General features: G+C 37.1%; 1 protein-coding gene across 4 annotated transcripts in view; it reads left to right on the top strand.

The window, feature by feature from the left end:
• pcsk5b (proprotein convertase subtilisin/kexin type 5b) overlaps window positions 1-17,464 on the top strand; it is an 81,278-nt gene that overhangs the window by 41,183 nt on the left and 22,631 nt on the right. The window contains exons 14-21 of one of the 4 annotated variants that reach the window (XM_067413232.1): window positions 3,427-3,552; window positions 3,642-3,744; window positions 5,810-6,003; window positions 6,111-6,195; window positions 7,431-7,534; window positions 11,407-11,545; window positions 11,644-11,759; window positions 12,313-14,931. In XM_067413232.1, the coding sequence (XP_067269333.1) occupies window positions 3,427-3,552; window positions 3,642-3,744; window positions 5,810-6,003; window positions 6,111-6,195; window positions 7,431-7,534; window positions 11,407-11,545; window positions 11,644-11,759; window positions 12,313-12,329 (884 nt within the window). In that variant the 3' untranslated portion in view covers window positions 12,330-14,931. Of the gene's footprint in view, window positions 1-3,426; window positions 3,553-3,641; window positions 3,745-5,809; window positions 6,004-6,110; window positions 6,196-7,430; window positions 7,535-11,406; window positions 11,546-11,643; window positions 11,760-12,312; window positions 14,932-17,464 lie in introns of those variants that run through there. The other 3 variants (XM_067413230.1, XM_067413229.1, XM_067413233.1) reach the window with 3 other exon arrangements.

Here is a 17,464-nt window from a genome sequence, read left to right on the forward strand (position 1 = left end):
ATATATTTATTATTTATATTTATTTATATATGCGATACATTTTTACATGCACTATATTGCCAAAAGTATTGGTACACCCCTCCAAATCATTGAATTCTGTTTTTCCGATCACTTCCATGGCCACAGGTGTATAAAATCTAGCAACTAGGCATACAGACGCCTCTATGAACATTTGTAAAAGAAAGGGTCGCTCTCAGCAGCTCAGTGAATTCAAGCATAGTACCGTGATAAGTTGCCACCTGTGCAGTAAGTCCATTCATGAAATTTCCTCACTACTAAGTATTCCACGTTCAACTGTTAGTTGTATTATAACCAAGTAGAAGCAATTGGGAACAACAGCAACTCGGCCACAAAGTGGTAGGCCACGTAAATCCCAGAACGGGGTCAGCATATGCTGAGGTACATAGTGCACATATGTTTCTGCAGAGACAATAGCTACAGACTAGAGCCCTGCACGGGACTGTTTTCTTCATCCCGCTCCCGTTGTTGAATTTCTGACCATTACCGCCCACTCCCGCAACGTATGTTTTACACTCCCGCCCGCTCCCGCAAAACTCTGAGAATTTATTCCCGCACAATAATAGAGATGCATTGATTTTGTGTCGTCTCCCGTCCCGCAGAAAAAAAAAAACATGTAGGCCTATTTGTATTGATATTATTAAAGAGATTCATGGGGCTGTTTGTTTCATTTCCCTGGCCTGCATGTAAAAAAACACACACAATACATTCAACTATAATTTCGTTTAAAACTTTGCACATAAAAAAAGACTGCTTTGCAAAAAAAAAAAAAAAAAAAAAAATAATATATATATATATATATATATATATATATATATATATTAATATACATATGATAAACTAGGCTACATGAAAACGGGGAGAACAGAGCAGGTGTGTCGCCTCAACCCAGACATGCCAGATTTGTGCCCATTGTAGATGAGTATTTTTGCACATTTGTCACAATGAACAAAGTCCAGCTCCTTTCCATCTTTATCACAAACAATTTAGAAACTTCTCCAAATGTCAGACTTTCCTTGCTTAGCTTTTGTGCTGTAAATACCTCGTTTGAGGTTCTTTTCTACATCATCTATTGACATCTTCTCCATCATGGTGCTAGGCAACCTCCCTATCCCGCTGTGTTTTTTTTTAGCCGCCCATTCCCGCCCGCAGCAAAATTCAAACCGCCCTCTCCCGCGAGATTTGCGTTGGACCCGGCGGGACTCAATCCCAATGCAGCCCTCTACTACAGACCTCCAAAGTTTGTATGACCTTCAGATGTTCTCTGCGTAGAGAGCTTCATGGAATGGGTTTCCATGGCCGAGCAGATGCAGAGGTGTAAAGCACGCCATCACTGGACTCTATAGGAGTGGAGACGTGCACTCTTGAGTGACGAATCATGCACTGTGCCAAGTGTAAAGTTTGGTGGAGGGGAGTTTGAACTTTGTCAGGCCGTCACGGACACACCCTTCAGCAAAAACTCAAGATCTTCGCAATTTAACATCTTCAAGGCATTTAGATTAGACTGACCAAATATGTTGATCTGATTAAATCTCTAGGAGGAGTCTGTTAAAGTACAACGTCTGGAAATGGCAAAAAATCCACAAAATTTAGCAGAGAAAATTCTAAATATCTAATTTCCTGTTGGTATTGGGCTGTTACATGTGTGTACCAAATTGCATACCTGTAGTGCGAATGGCGCTTAATTTTGTAAAAAAAAAAATTGTAGGTGGTGCTATTGAGCCATTTTATCATAAACTGTATCAGACAGAGGCGTCAGCCATTTCTGACTCATGTGCAAAGTTTCGTGAGTTTTCGAGCATGCTTAGGCCCTTAAAAATGTTTCTTCTGAGGAGATTAATAATAAACTGAGGAATCACACCGTCGGTGCTCGAACCCTAATTTCTAAACACAGCAATATGCACATGACTGATAAAAAAATTGATCCTGAATGTGTGTTGAAACGCTGTGAATTTACTGAAATGTGCTGGTGAATAAATATAAATGTGCGATCAGTCCATCTCGTGCGTACTTGTTTTTTTTGGGGTTTTTTGCACATCAATAGTAGCATGCTTACTCTAAGACTCCTGTACATCACCGCAATCTTTTTTTTCCTTAATTACAATTCTCATCCATCAAAATTGACGTACATACTATGAATACACAGTTTGCATATCATCTGGCCATACAGCGATGGGAATTGTAGCAGCTTAAAATGTGATCGCAAACAGAGAAGCGAAATTGGGGTTAAAGGGCTAGAATTGAAATTAGAATACCCTTACCAGGGTTAAAGGTGCTTGCGCCATTGAAGATGCTCTGTGTGATAAACTCCCGACTTCTAAGATCATCTAACTGCATGAGATAAATTACATTAATGATGCAATTTTGCATGCTTCAGTAATATATTTGCATTTAATATAATTATTTTAGGGCATTAAGGGTTTTTAATTATTTCTGCATAAATTTTGAGAGCCCTAATATATATATATATATATATATATATATATATATATATATATATATATATATATATATATATATATATATACACACATATACATTATATGATTGTTGTTGACTTATGTGTCCTCCAGAAGCTTGCATTCTGCAAGTGAACGGCGCCTTGTGGTGCCATCCCAAAGAGGCACAAAATCACTTTCATGGACCTTTACCTTGACTGTTCTAAACTGGTGGAATGACCTGCCTAACTCAACCCGAGCTGCTTCTTTTTCCAGAAACAACTAAAGACTTATCTTTTTCGTCAACATTTGAACCATAAATACTAACCGTTATTTACTAACCCCATTAATACTAACCTTAATATGCTATTCTGTACATCCATTTATATATCATTTATCTATTTAAAAAATAACTTTAGATAAAAGCGTCTGCTAAATTAATTAATATGCACATTTCGGTTGTGAGACCTGAGGCATAAAAGTTAATTTATTGTTGTGTGAGATTGTGTGATTTGCCTAAGGGTGTAATGTTTAACAAAAGTTATATAAAAGTTACTCTTTATAGCAACATTTTATTATAACTGATTTAGTGCAGATTTGTGATTTAAAATTGCCCAAACTCTCCAGCATATATATGTGTATGTATATATGTGTGTGTGTGTGTGTGTATATATATATATATATATATATAATTTTAATTAATGTATTACTTTATTTATATTATCATCACAGGGATGTCTCTCTCTCTCTCACACACACACACACACACACACAAACAAACACGTATATAAAGGATCTTTGATTTTATAGGCAATCCTTTCATTTAATCAGTATTTGCCTATTTCGTTTGATTCAGTATCGATACTGAGATGCTAGTAAACCACAATTTCCAATTAGGAAGGCTGGAAAAATGTAACTTTTATAAATTGAGGGCTTAATTTCATTGCACATGGACTGTCATTTTTTCCAGGCAAGCTGAAAGAGTGGTCTTTGGTACTTTATGGTACCTCCGTGCATCCGTACTCTTTCCGCAGTGACAAGACTCGCTCATTGGTGGAGCCTCATCCTGATGACGAGTACAGTGAGGAGTATGTGGGTGAGTGCTTTTTTAGAATTATATTATGCATCACACATCTTTGAAAGCTCTCGGAGCTCAACTCATCAGCTTCTGTGTTCTTACGTAAGGCTCCTGCCACCCTGAGTGTGGTGAGAATGGCTGTGAAGGGCCAGGCCCCCAGCAGTGCATCACCTGTCTCCACTACTTCCTCAAGTTCAAGAATAACACCAGGTATATACAGCTTTTCACAACATCATTACACCTTAATAACTATACTTGATTGGTGTGCTTTGTGTTGCTTTGTCATTGACGTAGACAGAGCAGAACTGATCATACATTCTGTGCAGTGCGGCGGCAGGCGCCACGCAAGTGTTTTTGCTAGTTTCAGCCCTACGCAGTTATCATTTTCAAGTCCTGTGCCGCGTTGTTTAAATAGAAAATGTATTTGCACCCATTTGTGGACCCATTGACGTGCTGGTCTGAAAACGAGGTGTGTTCAGACGGATTGTTGGTGCGTTGCTATTTTGAGGCAACTGAAAACAACTGCGCCATTGACCAACAAAAACCTAGTATTTTTTGTGTTATTTAAAGAGCATGTTAGTAACGTGCCAATTGGCAGGTCCAAAATGTGCAAACACTGCTTATTACACACACAGGGACGCGCAACAGTATTCCTATCTTTCCGCTTAAAAATTCTGCCATGTAAATAGCAAATCGTGATGCAAGCGCAACTGTCTTTTAAAGTGAATGGGAGATGAGACTCTGATTGGTTTGTTGCATGTTACGCCCAAAACTCACCCATGACTCCTTAAGAGACTAGGGACAACCCTTTTGAACTTTGCCGACCATTTTTCCCATCGTTAAACTAGCAAAATTCCAAAACACCCTAAGTGCACTTGCACCATGCGCTTTAGACCATGTGCTTAGATCATTAAAATAGGGCCCTTAATTGCCTTTTTTTTCTGGATAGTGGATACATTATTAAATAAACACAACAAAAATGTTTCTCATGTGGTCTAACCAATGTGCAGACATGCATTAAATGTTTAAAAATCTTATGACATGGCAGTATTAGTTTTGGTTATACTTGATATTTATGAATTAATAATAATAATAATAATAATAACACCTTAAGTTAAAATACAGTATATTATTTTGAAAAAAACAATGTATTTACTTAACATTTATTTCCATAAATAATATGTATTATGACTTTTTTCAAAATATTATTATTATTATTATTTCAAATTAATTATTATACTCATTCAAATTATATATATATTTTTAAACCACTACCTTTTAAAAGTTAAGGATAAAGAAGTAAGGTAAGTTAGTAAAGGTAAGATAAATAAATTAATATTTTTATTCAGCAAGTGTGCATTAAATTAATACAAATTTAAGACTTTTTAAATCTTACAGAATGTATATTTAAAATAAATATTCTTTTAATGTTTTTAAGTATCCTGGAAAAAAGATTAGTTTCCACAATAATATTAAGAAGCACAACTGTTATCAACATTAATAATAATGTTGCTTGAGCATCAAATCCGCATATTTAATGATTTCTGAATCACATTATGCAGAAGACTGGAGTAATAGAATAATAATAAAAATAGAAAACAGTTGAAATTGTAATATTTTACAATATTACTTTTTTGGTGTGTTTTTCTACAAACTTTTGAACACTAATGTATAAAACAGACATGAATACACATTTCTAAGAACTTGGCACGTGTGTTTTGAAGTAGGTTTTTCCTTTTCTCTTGCACTGTACACTCTTGTTTGTCATTGACCCACTTGGCAAAATATTTTTTCTGTTAGCAAAGCTGCTTTTTTTTAAAACTATTATTTAAAACTGAAGTAACTTTGAATGTGAAGAAACTAAAGAATTGAATTGAGAGTTTTTAAAAGGTTTGCTGAAAGTTTTTTTTTGCTGAAAATATTCCTTTTATTATTGAAAATGATTTAGTCAAAAAATGTGTCAAAAGATTAATTAACTCCTATAAAACCACCAAAGCACATGCTGACAACAGCTGCGTGTCTCCATCTATCTATGTGTGTGCACGTGTTTGATTTACAATTATAGATTTTGTTTTCTCCGGCATCCAAAGTTACACAAGCCGTGCTCACATCTGGAGCTGATGGCTTTCTCAGACCCTGACTTTTGCCTTTGTTTCCTGGTGAAAGTCTTTCCTCACGGCTGCCAGATGTTGATTTTTCTGGTCTCATGTGGCTCTTCCTGTCTGTGTCTGTCTCGCTCCCTTTCTCTTTCCACCTCTGCCTGTCTGTCTCTCAGGACGTGTGTACCCGAGTGTCCGTCTGGGTTTTTCCGGGACGATAAGAAGCGCTGTAAGAAGTGCTCTCCGCTGTGCGAGTCTTGCATCGGCAGCCGCAGCGATCAGTGTTCCACCTGCCGCCCGGGTCTGTACCTGGTGGAGGGAGCAAACAACTGCATCAGCTCCTGTCCTGACGGCTTCTACCTGGACCTTGGCAAGTCCATTCACATGTCATTTCACTCCATAAAAACATACTGTACATGCTGATTAGCTAAAGATGAATTGTTGAAATTGAGAACTTCTGTGACTGCTCTCCCGTAGACTACACCATGTGCCGGAAATGTAGCGAGAACTGTAAGAAATGCACCTCTGTGAACATCTGCACAGAATGCCAAACTGGTCTCAGGTAATTCCCCCCATTCAGCCTGTTGCAAATACAATATTCCACCTCCTAGGGATTTTAGATTTGGACTGAAATATAGTTGGAATCTTGGACTCCTATTATTATTAACATTTTCCTAGATATATGTTGAGAGCTGTCAAGGTAAGGCCACACTGGCTAGACGGTAAATTATCACTGGAAACATCCTGTTACACATCGTCAAGCTCTTGAGTTCAGTTGTATGTTGAAATACTGTCTCTAGTGAACGATTTTGCTTGGGCTTTTCCTACTCCACTCTGGCATTAGATAAAGAGAGAGAGAGGGAGATGTGGAAAAATGGAGAGAAAAGAAAAACGGGTCATGGCACAAAATCTGGCGTAATACGCAGCAGCTGTTCTGTGAATGGTTTTGAAATATTCTCTGAATATACGTAAATGCTTTTCACCCACACATTTGGACTTTAATCCGTCGTTGTTGATCTTTTCAGACTTGTTTAGACTATAGTAGGCATGAAACAGGATTGCAGAGCAAGAGTGCAGATGAGATGCTTTTTTTTTGGGCCGCAGTGTAAGGTTGCAATTACAGTCTTTGTAATTATTCATATGGCTAGTCATTCATTTTTGGGAAAACTTTATTAGTGAACTGTAGTTGTTTAAGAGAGAGAGAGAGAGAGAGAGAGAGAGAGAGAGAGAGAGAGAGAGAGAGAGAGAGAGAGAGAGAGAATATAAATGTTAAAAAAAACTTGGTTGTCAATTGACTGTTCATTTAGTGAAATTCATTAAAAGACTGATTAAAAATGGAAATTTCAAGATTTTTTAAAAATAATTTAATTATAATATTATAAATCATTTAAAAAATAAATGTTCTTTGCATGACTTCTCTAGTTATTTGTCTTTTCTCTTCCTCCAATTTCTACCTAATAAAATATTTTAGAGTGTCCAGGTCTAGAAATCACACTTTTAAAATTTCTGCATATATCCAGGTTCTCCAGGACCTTGGAAATCCTGGTTCTTAAATAGAAATGATAGTGAGTTAATTACAATTAAATATGATCAGATTAGGTTATTATCATTATTATTATTTATGATAGTATTATATAATATTAATTTTCATGAGTTTTATTTGTTTTTACTTGTACGTTTGTTTTTTTTTTTTCGTGATATGCTCTGGCGCCCCCTATGGAAGTGTAAGAGCCTCAGTGTTGAACCCCTTTGAGTGACTCTCTTTCTATCTGTCTTCTGTCTGTCTTTTCCTGCTAGTCTACAGGGAAATAAGTGCCAGCTGAGCTGTGAATTCGGCACCTATTATAATGGGCACCGACGGGCATGTGAAAAGTGCCATTCGACTTGTGCCACCTGTGCAGGTAAACGCTGTACATTAATTTAAAGACTTCATTTTTCATTTAGGTTTACAAAAGAATTTGATTACAAGCTTTCACTTAAATACAATTTATAAAATATAACTTTCCAGTAGTCTTTGTTTTCAAGATACAAGATACTCTGTTGGCGAGAACGCTGATTGGCTATTATATTTTTGTGATGCATATATGCCCCTTTTGGTTAGTAATTTTGCATCTAAAAATGACAAAAGGCCATAATCATTGTGGGCACAAAAAAATTATGTACAGTATGATGTAATTTTTGAGTTCTAGACTTAACAAGACTGTGAAGTGCCTTCGGAAACGGTTACGTCTGTGCTGTTCCCGCCAGTGTCCAGAAATTGCAGATAATTACTAAGGCTTTGCAGAACAACCAGTGCTTAGTTTCTGAATATAGTTCATCCAGCACAATTACTGTTGTTAGCTCTGATTCTGCACCACATTTGAACAACAGTGCGCATATATTCATGTGTACACTTATGATGCTTATGTTTCAGATTATTTTTAAGTAATGAACATCGTCTTAATGGACCTTTAGAGGCAATTTTCAGGTTTTTGGAAGCCCATTTTTGCCACATAAGAAAAAAAGTGCTTTGGCAAATCATAATTATGTCAGTAGTAATTGATACAAAATGTCAAAATTATGAGATACTAATTATGAGAGAAATCAAAATTGACAATCATTGAGATAAAAGTGGAGACTATAAGAATGTTCATGTCAAAATGTATATAAATTTATATAATTACTAATTTCCTAATTTAGTTTTCATGTCAGTTTTCGATTTTTATTTAGTATGTTAGTTTTACTAATGTCATAATTGAGGTTTTACATTTAATATAATTCAAATCATTTTGTACAAATTTCATTTTATATAATTTAGGGTTTTCACAGTAGCAAAATTTGAATAGTCTGTACTAATACCAGTCAAATTTTGCGGTTCTCTATACCACTTTCGGTACCATAGCAAAATCTGTTGAACTAAGTACTTTTAAAAAAACGTCTTGTTTTGTCTCATCCATTGGTGATCACTGTCAATCATTGCCGTTTCCGATTCAATCGCACATTTAAACACATTGTCAAACCAGAAATTTAGCAGCAGGTAAAACAATGAATCTCTTATTTACAATGCGGTTAAACTTTGGTTATAATGAAAAGATTTGTGAGCCTCAAAAAAACAACCATGTTTTTTCAGCGGATAAGTGGATTTTGACTCGCACCTCTGATAATATTGAATAATTCCTTACATTTATATAGTACTTTTTTGGGTACTCAAAGCGCTTAAACCTAGGCCATTGCATTCATGCACTCACAGATATGATTGAGATTGGCTGCAATGCTCAACCCTTTTTAAAAAACATGCTGTAAATAGAAACCTTTGACTGTTTATTAAGATGGTATTGATATGCACCTGATATTAAGATGCATTTTTGATCGATCAGATCACAATGGACGGCGCTAAGTATAGGTGTAAACGGGGTGTAAAAGTTTCAAGCTTGTCCACTTTCGACCACTTGCTAGTCAGACAGGATTTAAACTTTGTTGGCTGGAGAACCAAGTTTGGTTTGAAAACGTTAAAACGTTTTTGTACCCAGCACGATGTTCTCTCACCATTCTTGATTTCTAACACGCACTCATTGGCCCTCATTTATCAAAAGTGCGTACACCAAATTTCCAGCGTACACCTTGCGTACACCCAAACCCACGGTGACTTTGAGATTTATCAATATGGACGTTGGCGTACGGCACGCTCAAATCCTACGCCAGCTCAGGAGGTGGTGTACGCACGTTTGAGTTAGTGGGAAAATGTGCAGAAAAACAATTCCTAACACCACAAAACGCACTGGCAAGATATGCTATATTATGACCCACTGTTAAAAACCACAACAACAACATTCAGTGTTTATTTTTGCGCAACATGAACGTCAATGTTTAATTTGTGTGACTTTACCAAAGCGTTTGATTTGTAGGCATATGTATTCCTCCAGTCGCGGGCCTGTGCGCTTTACCGGCCCGCCTGGCCCTGCAGCTGCGCGGACTGGGACTAAAATAATTCAGACTGACAAAATAATAAAAATGACCTTCTTCTTTCAAATAATAATAAAATCAATAAAAACGACATTCTTCTTCTAAATAACAAGCGCCATTAGGAATAATAAGAATAAGAAGAATGCAAATTGTCATGTAGCCAATTGTTAATGTGAATGAATGGTACTCCACATGACGTACACCCCAATACATGCCGTGATACGAAATTAAATGCTAATTGTTTCAAAACGTGCTGTAAAATAATGCATTGTGATGGTAATTTATCATCCAAACAGCTATTTAAACTGCTGGAGTGCGCTTTTCAACCCCCACACTATTAACAGTACTCGTAATTTGGGTCCATATTTTGTTTTTGTGGGTGCCTTTATTCCCACTCTTTATACTCTTAAATAAAACAATTTCGTTTTTTTCCCCACTTCCCTGGTGATGGTCTCGATGGGCGCGTCTCAATCATCTCACTATTTCAGTAGTCAGAGCACTGATCAGGGAGTCAGCCCATTGACTTATGTCCTAATCAGTGCCCTGACTAGTGGACTAGTGAGATGATTGAGCGCGCCATCTCCACGTCGGAGAAGTTTCGCTTCTTTGCCGTCTTCTGTGTGTTCATGGCGTAAAATGAGGGCGTGCGGGAGGCGGAGACTTGAATATATAGGGACGTGTTATTCTAATGACGATCGTTTTCAGTCGCGGGATTTATCAAGGCCAAGTATTGCGTACACCTGAATTGCAGAGGTGCGCACAGTTTCATAAATCAGGCGGTGAGAGGAGTGTAAGCATAATCTTACGCCAACTTATACACCCGTTTCTACGCAAGATTGATAAATGAGGGCCAATGTGTTCAGCGTGGTCTTCCGGCTATCAGAGCAGAAATGAAAGCTGCTGCTCTCTGTGTGTTTTTCCATCGTCTCTGGGTGCGTTCATATGTAAATCGCATATGTTTATTTTGTCTTTTTGATGGAAAGATGTGGGAAAAAAGCACATACATTTATCCACCCATAGACCCTCCATTCAAAGAAATCAGGACAGCAGTGGTTGAGAGTGGACAAAAGAGACAGATTAAAACACCAGGTGTAAATGAGTATGTGTCTACCTCGTCTACTTGTGATCCGACCAAAGCGCATTTTAATACCAGGTGTAAACAGGGACTCAAACACGAATTAGAGCGATTGAAAGCAGCATCTATCGGCGGGCAACGGATATACCTTGCGCTCGGTACTACCGGCAATGCAGAAATGCAATGGTACCATCAACATCTATTGGTTTCTTTTTTCTTTCTTTTTTTGTGTACCGACTGGTATACTTTTGTGCCAAATTCTGCCCCCCCTGTTTGATTATAACTCCCCTAGTATTAGTAGGTTTAGGTGTTGGGGGAGGGGCTAGGATTAGGGGTGGGGTCAGGATTAGGCAATCAGGTAGCGACTTCAACGAGGGGGGGCGGGGGTAATAATTTGACAGGGGGTCAAAGTTAAGCACAACACCAGTAGTACTGGCACATTTGACAACCATAATGTCAGTTTAACTTTATGAAAAAATATTCTTTTGTGGCAGAAATGGGAGATGCCTCAAAATCAGAAAATTGTCTCTTTCTGGGTTTAACTTTCATCCCTAGTGATGCGTTCCTTGCAAAATTGGTTTCTTTATTTGTGTTTTTGTAACTTAATATGCTATTGCCAATGGCCTTGCGAGCGTTCTCAGAGGAAACCCTTTCAGGAAGAGTTTTTCTAAGTGTGTACATTCCAGAGTGTATTCCAAATTGTTTGCGGTCTGCTTTTTGGGGAACGACATGATGGTATTCCGTCCGTGTTCTCAGGAACTGGCATAGAAGCGTGTAATGAGTGCGCTCCGGGCTATTACTTTGAGGAGTGGCGTTGCGTCTCCAGCTGCGGCGTGGGATATTACTTGGCGGAACAAACGACAGACAACGGAGATGTCCAAAAGTCCTGTCAAAAGTCAGTACTGCACTGCTGAATGTGACATCTGAGAAAGTGTTTACATTTAAAGCGGTAATGACGCGTTTGACACGTGGCGGCTGTGATTGTGCCTCCAGGTGTGATCCTACCTGCTACATCTGCGCAGGCCCGGGGGAGAGGAACTGCAGCTCTTGCGTGAACGGCTACAACCTGGAAAATGGTGTGTGTGTCGTCAGCACCATCTGCAAAGATGGTGAGTACTGTAGATTAATTTGTGTTTAGCTTTTCATTTCGTGTTTTCTTTCCTCTGAATCTTTTTTACAATAAAATATGATAGATTGTGCATGGGTATGAATCATGGTTTGCTGATTTTTGTTTTTCTGATATTGCCTTTCGGAAAGACATGTCCAGGTCACATTTCACCCCAAAATAAAAAGAAAACGATATATTTTTTTAACCATATTTAAGCACATTTAGCTCCAAATGTGTATTAGTTTGCGTGTGGATGTTTTACAGTACGTCATAATGTTGAAATACTGAGTATAGAAGTTATCCTGACCACGGTGGATTTATTTGAAGTTTTTTTTAACAATATTAAAAACTTTAATATTAATAATATTAAGTAATATTCAGAAATATTGCAAATTCAGCATCATTACTCCAGTCTTCAGTGTCACATAATCTTTTAAAAATCATTCTAATATGCTGTTTTGCTGCCAAAGAAACATTTCTTATGATTATTTATGTTTAAAATAGTTGTGATTCCTAATATTGTTAATATATAATTGTGATTTTTATTTTTTCAGGATTCTTTAATGAATAGAACATCATATACAAGAACAGCATATATTTGAAATATATATTTTTTTAAGGTTTGATCGATTTAATGCATCCTTGCTTAATGTATGATGTATTAATTTCTTTCAAAAATAATCTTACTGACACCAAACTTTTGAGAAGTAGTTATTTACCATGATGATTGTTTTTATTTATATTCATATACAATAAATATCATGATGCATAAATACTTGTAAAAATGAATTTAAAAAATGTATTCATACATATTACCAACTTATACATTAATAAAAAATGACTTTCTTCTGATTTTGAGGTGAAATATGTCCGGTTTCATGTGATGTGCTCAATATTTCAGGCCAATTTATTCTCAAAGTATTCTTTGACCCAAGTGCATTTTGGGAACCTTAATCTCAATATGGGCTACATTTTTAAAGTGGAGGATAATGTGGGCTTTTTAGCAAAGGAAAATAAAGTTACTCTGTCAACCTGTGACACTGTAAAAAATATATTTTTTGATCACTTTCTAAATGTTTGTTCTCCTTTTCTTCCCGACCGATGATCTTTCCTTCAAATCTTTTCACCCTGGATTCCAATCACACCTGGATATCCTCCTCCGTCAAACAATCAACCGGATTCTAAATAAAATAAACCCAACAAAACGACATTTGCCTGTCATCTATCGCCTTGCTACGATCTGCATCATTTCCTCTCCGCTGCCCGAACGCGCGCTGTGTTTCTGCTCCTCTCTCCTCTTCCTGCTCTCTGGAAAGCAAATGAAGAATCGTGGGCTGAGGGAAGTTTCTGTGTGCTAGTGAAAAAGAACAATCTGTGCCAGAGGAAGGTTCTGCAGCAGCTGTGCTGTAGAACGTGTTCTCTAAAGGGCTGAAGGAACTTTTCCGGCCCCACTTGCCGCTCACGTTCCGATAATTTATATTCCAGTCGGGAACCTCGAATATGGGACTACATTGTGAGGTTTCTCGATGCCAGAACTACAACAAACCTACCTTTATCTCTGTGTGTCTGTGTGCGTGTGTGTGTATGCGCGTGTGTGTGCGTGTGTGTGTGTATCGACAGAAGCTGTCAGGGTGGTGCGACTGAGATCAGTAATAAACAAAAAATCATACATGTCAGTATTTTGTGACCAAAGCATGGATGCCAAATTTTTTTACCTTTTCCTTCATTTTGGGTCCAGAGAAGAATTTGAAGCGACATGCTGAGAGTTGAAGCGGCGGTTCTTTATTTTTCCACAAGTTTCACGCATTATGACAGCAGTGATCAAAGCCAGTTTGTGCTTATTGGGAATAAAGCGCACTCAGAGAACCTCTACAAGTTTCAGCAAGACCTCTGTGAGCAAAGCGACGACATAAACCATAGCACAGGTTCATCCACTGACCTTCACGACTGCAGTAAAATCAATAGCTGCCTCTGGAGGTTCAAGATACAATAATATGACATTTATTAACATTAATGACCTGATTAGCCAAGCAAAAGCGTCAAGATGAGATGAATGCCGTCATGTCAGGTGGTCTCACTGTTCAGAAATTCTTCATCTCAGGCTCAGATCTCTTACTTAATGTGTGTGCGTGCGTGCTTGCCTGCCATGTGTGTGTTTGTGCGTTTCATGACATTTCACAAGTGGAAAAATAGGTTTCGGGAAACCTAAGCAAAACCACACCCGGTGTAAGTGTAGCCATGAAGAATCAGACTGGGCTGAAGTACAGGTTTTAGAAGTGGTAGCTGAAATGAGGTTTTAAACACTTTTAATTAATTTCCTCTTACCAGGCCATTCGTGATATGCCTTTAAAAAATGAAATAAATCCCTATACATGCATTTTTGTATCTTGCCATTTCATGAAACAGCTCCACAATATTATTCCTAAATAGGAACTTTACCTGTGTGTCCGGGTAGATCAGGGAGAAAATGAATTAAAACCGCTTAGTGAAGTGTTACAACGGTTTTATGTGTTGGGCCGTGCACCACAGTGTCCATTTCAGCCGCTTTCTCCGTGACTATTTATATTTTGATTTATCATGCAAATGAAAAGGTAAACTGCCCCCTTTTAATCAACTTTGAAATGGTCACATTAAATAGTTCATTATTCCATGTCTTTATGAGAGTAATAAGTCTTTTATTCACATAACTGGTGCTATTGACATTATGGAGTTTTAGAAAGCTTTTTGAGTTCACATTTTGTCTTGGGTTTGTTGGGTCTGACAAATATTTGCGAATTCAAACCGATTTTTAGTTTAGATTTTTATCATACTGGCCATATTGCAGTATCCTGGGAAAATAAAAAAAATACTTGAGGGTAGTGTATTAGATTTTAATAAAGGTCAGAAACGAGGTGAAATGTTTAGTTATACTAATAGTACTACACGACACAAATTAGACTTCTACATTCATTAAGGACATGTTTGACCGATCCACTTTTGCTCAATGTTAAGGGGATTTCTGTGTCTTTTATTTATGAATTGAAGTGGTTTAAGATGACGTAGCCTTTTATTTATGAAAAAGATTTATAAATGGTCATAGTTCAAATGAGTTGTGTTTTGTGGATGGCGTTGTCCAGCCACTTCATGCTAATTGTGTGTTCATGACGCAAAAAAAAAGTTGTAGTATGATTGTACGTTTTCTGCGAACTCGATACATGCAACGTTACATAACTAATGTTATATAGAGAATCATTCTATGTTCAGATGTGTTGCATTTACTCTGTTCTGGCAACGTTTTTTCTTAATGTATATATGTATTTTATCTATTAACCTTAAAATATATTTTGCAACCACGTTCAATTGAAATAAGGGGATGAGGAGTTTTCTAAAATTATTTTATATTTCTGTTTTTAGCCAGCTGCCATGAACAGTTAGTCTAGATGAAGATGTGTTTGTAGTCAGGGCCAAGAAAGAAAAAAAAAACATGTTTTATCATGTAGAGAAGACTGGATAAAACAAATGGTTTACTGATCTTTTTATTAATGAACTTTAAAATAAAAACAAGACTCAGAGAGATTAAATGAGACTACTTTTTTTGCTCATTATAAATGACATACTCAAATTACTGGTGCTCTTTAATCATCTTTGACATTTGTCATCTTTTTTTTTTGTTACTTAATCGGAATGGTATGAAACTTGGTAAAGAAAAAAAAATGGATATGATTAAAAAAGGTTAAATAGTCCTGAAAAAAAGTTCCAATTGAATACCTCACAGAAAAAAATGACTGAAATGTATCTAGTGGAAACATTTGTTACTGCACACAACAAAATCTTACTGAAAGCTCATTTTTTGAGATATCAACTGCAAATTTGGAAACTTTGTTTTGAAAACTTTTATATTTCATATAAAAATGTAACAAATAATTGCTTTGCATTATCCTAACTATAAACCTAAACTTCTATAACTTTGGGTCCTCTTTTAAAGATCTGAATGCATAATCTGAAGCGTATGGCGCAGATCCATTTAGGGCGAGTCCGTATCCACTTTTGCTAGTTTAACCGTTGTGCACCCGCCTAAAGGCATATATTATTAACACGCCCTTTAAATAACACAAAAAATACTGTGACAGTTGTTTTCAGTTGCCTCAAAATAGCAACACACCTAATTTTCAGACCAGCAAAAAGATTGGTGTGAGTAGACTGGGTAAACCCAGCCTGATCTGCCGGCAATTTGATTTCGTCTTGCAACTCGGGAAAACTGTACATTTATTTCTACTGCTTCTGTTACACTTTTGTGGGAACCAATCACAGACTGTCTAATCCACCTGGCGTGCTATTGGCGGGTTTAACACGACGGATAGAGAAGCGATGGGTCGTTGCCCGTTGATCATGCCTCTTGTGGTTTGATTGGTTGAAGGACCATCCAATTGCATATGAGTCATTTGAATAGCACTTGTTTATCACGCCTCTTTTGCAGTAGAAAATACAGAGCAGATTTCCCAGACTTAAATTGAGCTTGGTCTCGTGATAGCCAGATAGGGCGCGAGTGCATTTGCTATTTAAACAATGTGGCACTGGACATGAAAATGTTAACTGCGTCGAGCTGAAACTAGAGAAACACACTAACGTCATGCCCGCCGTCACATTGCGCCGGGTTGATGATAGGGCCCTTAAGTTTGTTTTTTGTTTTTCTCCAGAAATAATCTGCCAAGTATCTTCCTTTAGAAGAGACCATTCTAAAGACTGTGCTCTAAAGACAGTTTAGGTTGGACATTACAATTTCTGGTCTATGCTCGGGTTCACTGCATAAATATAATTTAGTACCATTCAATTTTTTTTAACACATTACCAAACTAAAATATAGTACATTCATTTAATTTAAAAAATGTTTTTGAGTACCACACAAGGAGCACCAGTGGGACAGTCAGAATTAATAGGTTTTTTTTTTTTAATTTGTACATAAATGGGTGAAAAAATCTATAGACTTGCATAGAAGTGTCGCAAGCCATATATAGACTTAAGAATGTTATCAAGATGTTTGACTTTGATCCATAAACAACTACCCTGAACACCACAACATAGCAACATGCTGTGGCATACTCAAAAAAAAAAAAAAAAACACAAACACCATAGCGTTTTGGTGTTGAGTTTTACACTGACAAGCACTGCACCACTTGTTTACTTTGACTTCAAGAAAATAGTTTTGAGTTAAATTCTTGTGGTGAACTCGTGTGAGAATGATTCAGCTTCTTGTTTCCTCACAAAAGGCTCTTTTTGTTTTGAAGAGAACAATTCGGCATTTGACTGAGAGAAATTCAACTCTTATGTGCACTGGTCACAATGACTTTAAAAGAGACAATACATGCGAAGCCCCTTGTTTTGACCTGTGGCCGTTTCCTTTAGAAAGAACATTTTTTAAATATTTGTAGCTCCCACACAACCATTGTCACTGTTGTGTGTTGAATAAAATGATAAAGCCATCACTACTGACGCCATAGCGGTTTCAGATGTTAAAATCCAGTGTCGAAAAGTGATTCTGAAGCATGTTTGCAGTTTGAGTGAGAGAACTCCTTTAACTCCGGGATGACATTGGCTTTGGACCGATGTTTCTTGTGCTCAGTGACTGACATCTCAATCACGTTCTTGTAGGGTCATGAGCGTTTACTTCAGGACTGTCAGAATTGAATGAATAGAGTGTATCAGAGCGTAAGCTGAGGTCATCAGGAG

The sequence above is a fragment of the Pseudorasbora parva genome, chromosome 13, assembly GCF_024679245.1.
Source record: "Pseudorasbora parva isolate DD20220531a chromosome 13, ASM2467924v1, whole genome shotgun sequence".
NCBI classification, from domain to species: Eukaryota; Metazoa; Chordata; class Actinopteri; order Cypriniformes; family Gobionidae; genus Pseudorasbora; species Pseudorasbora parva.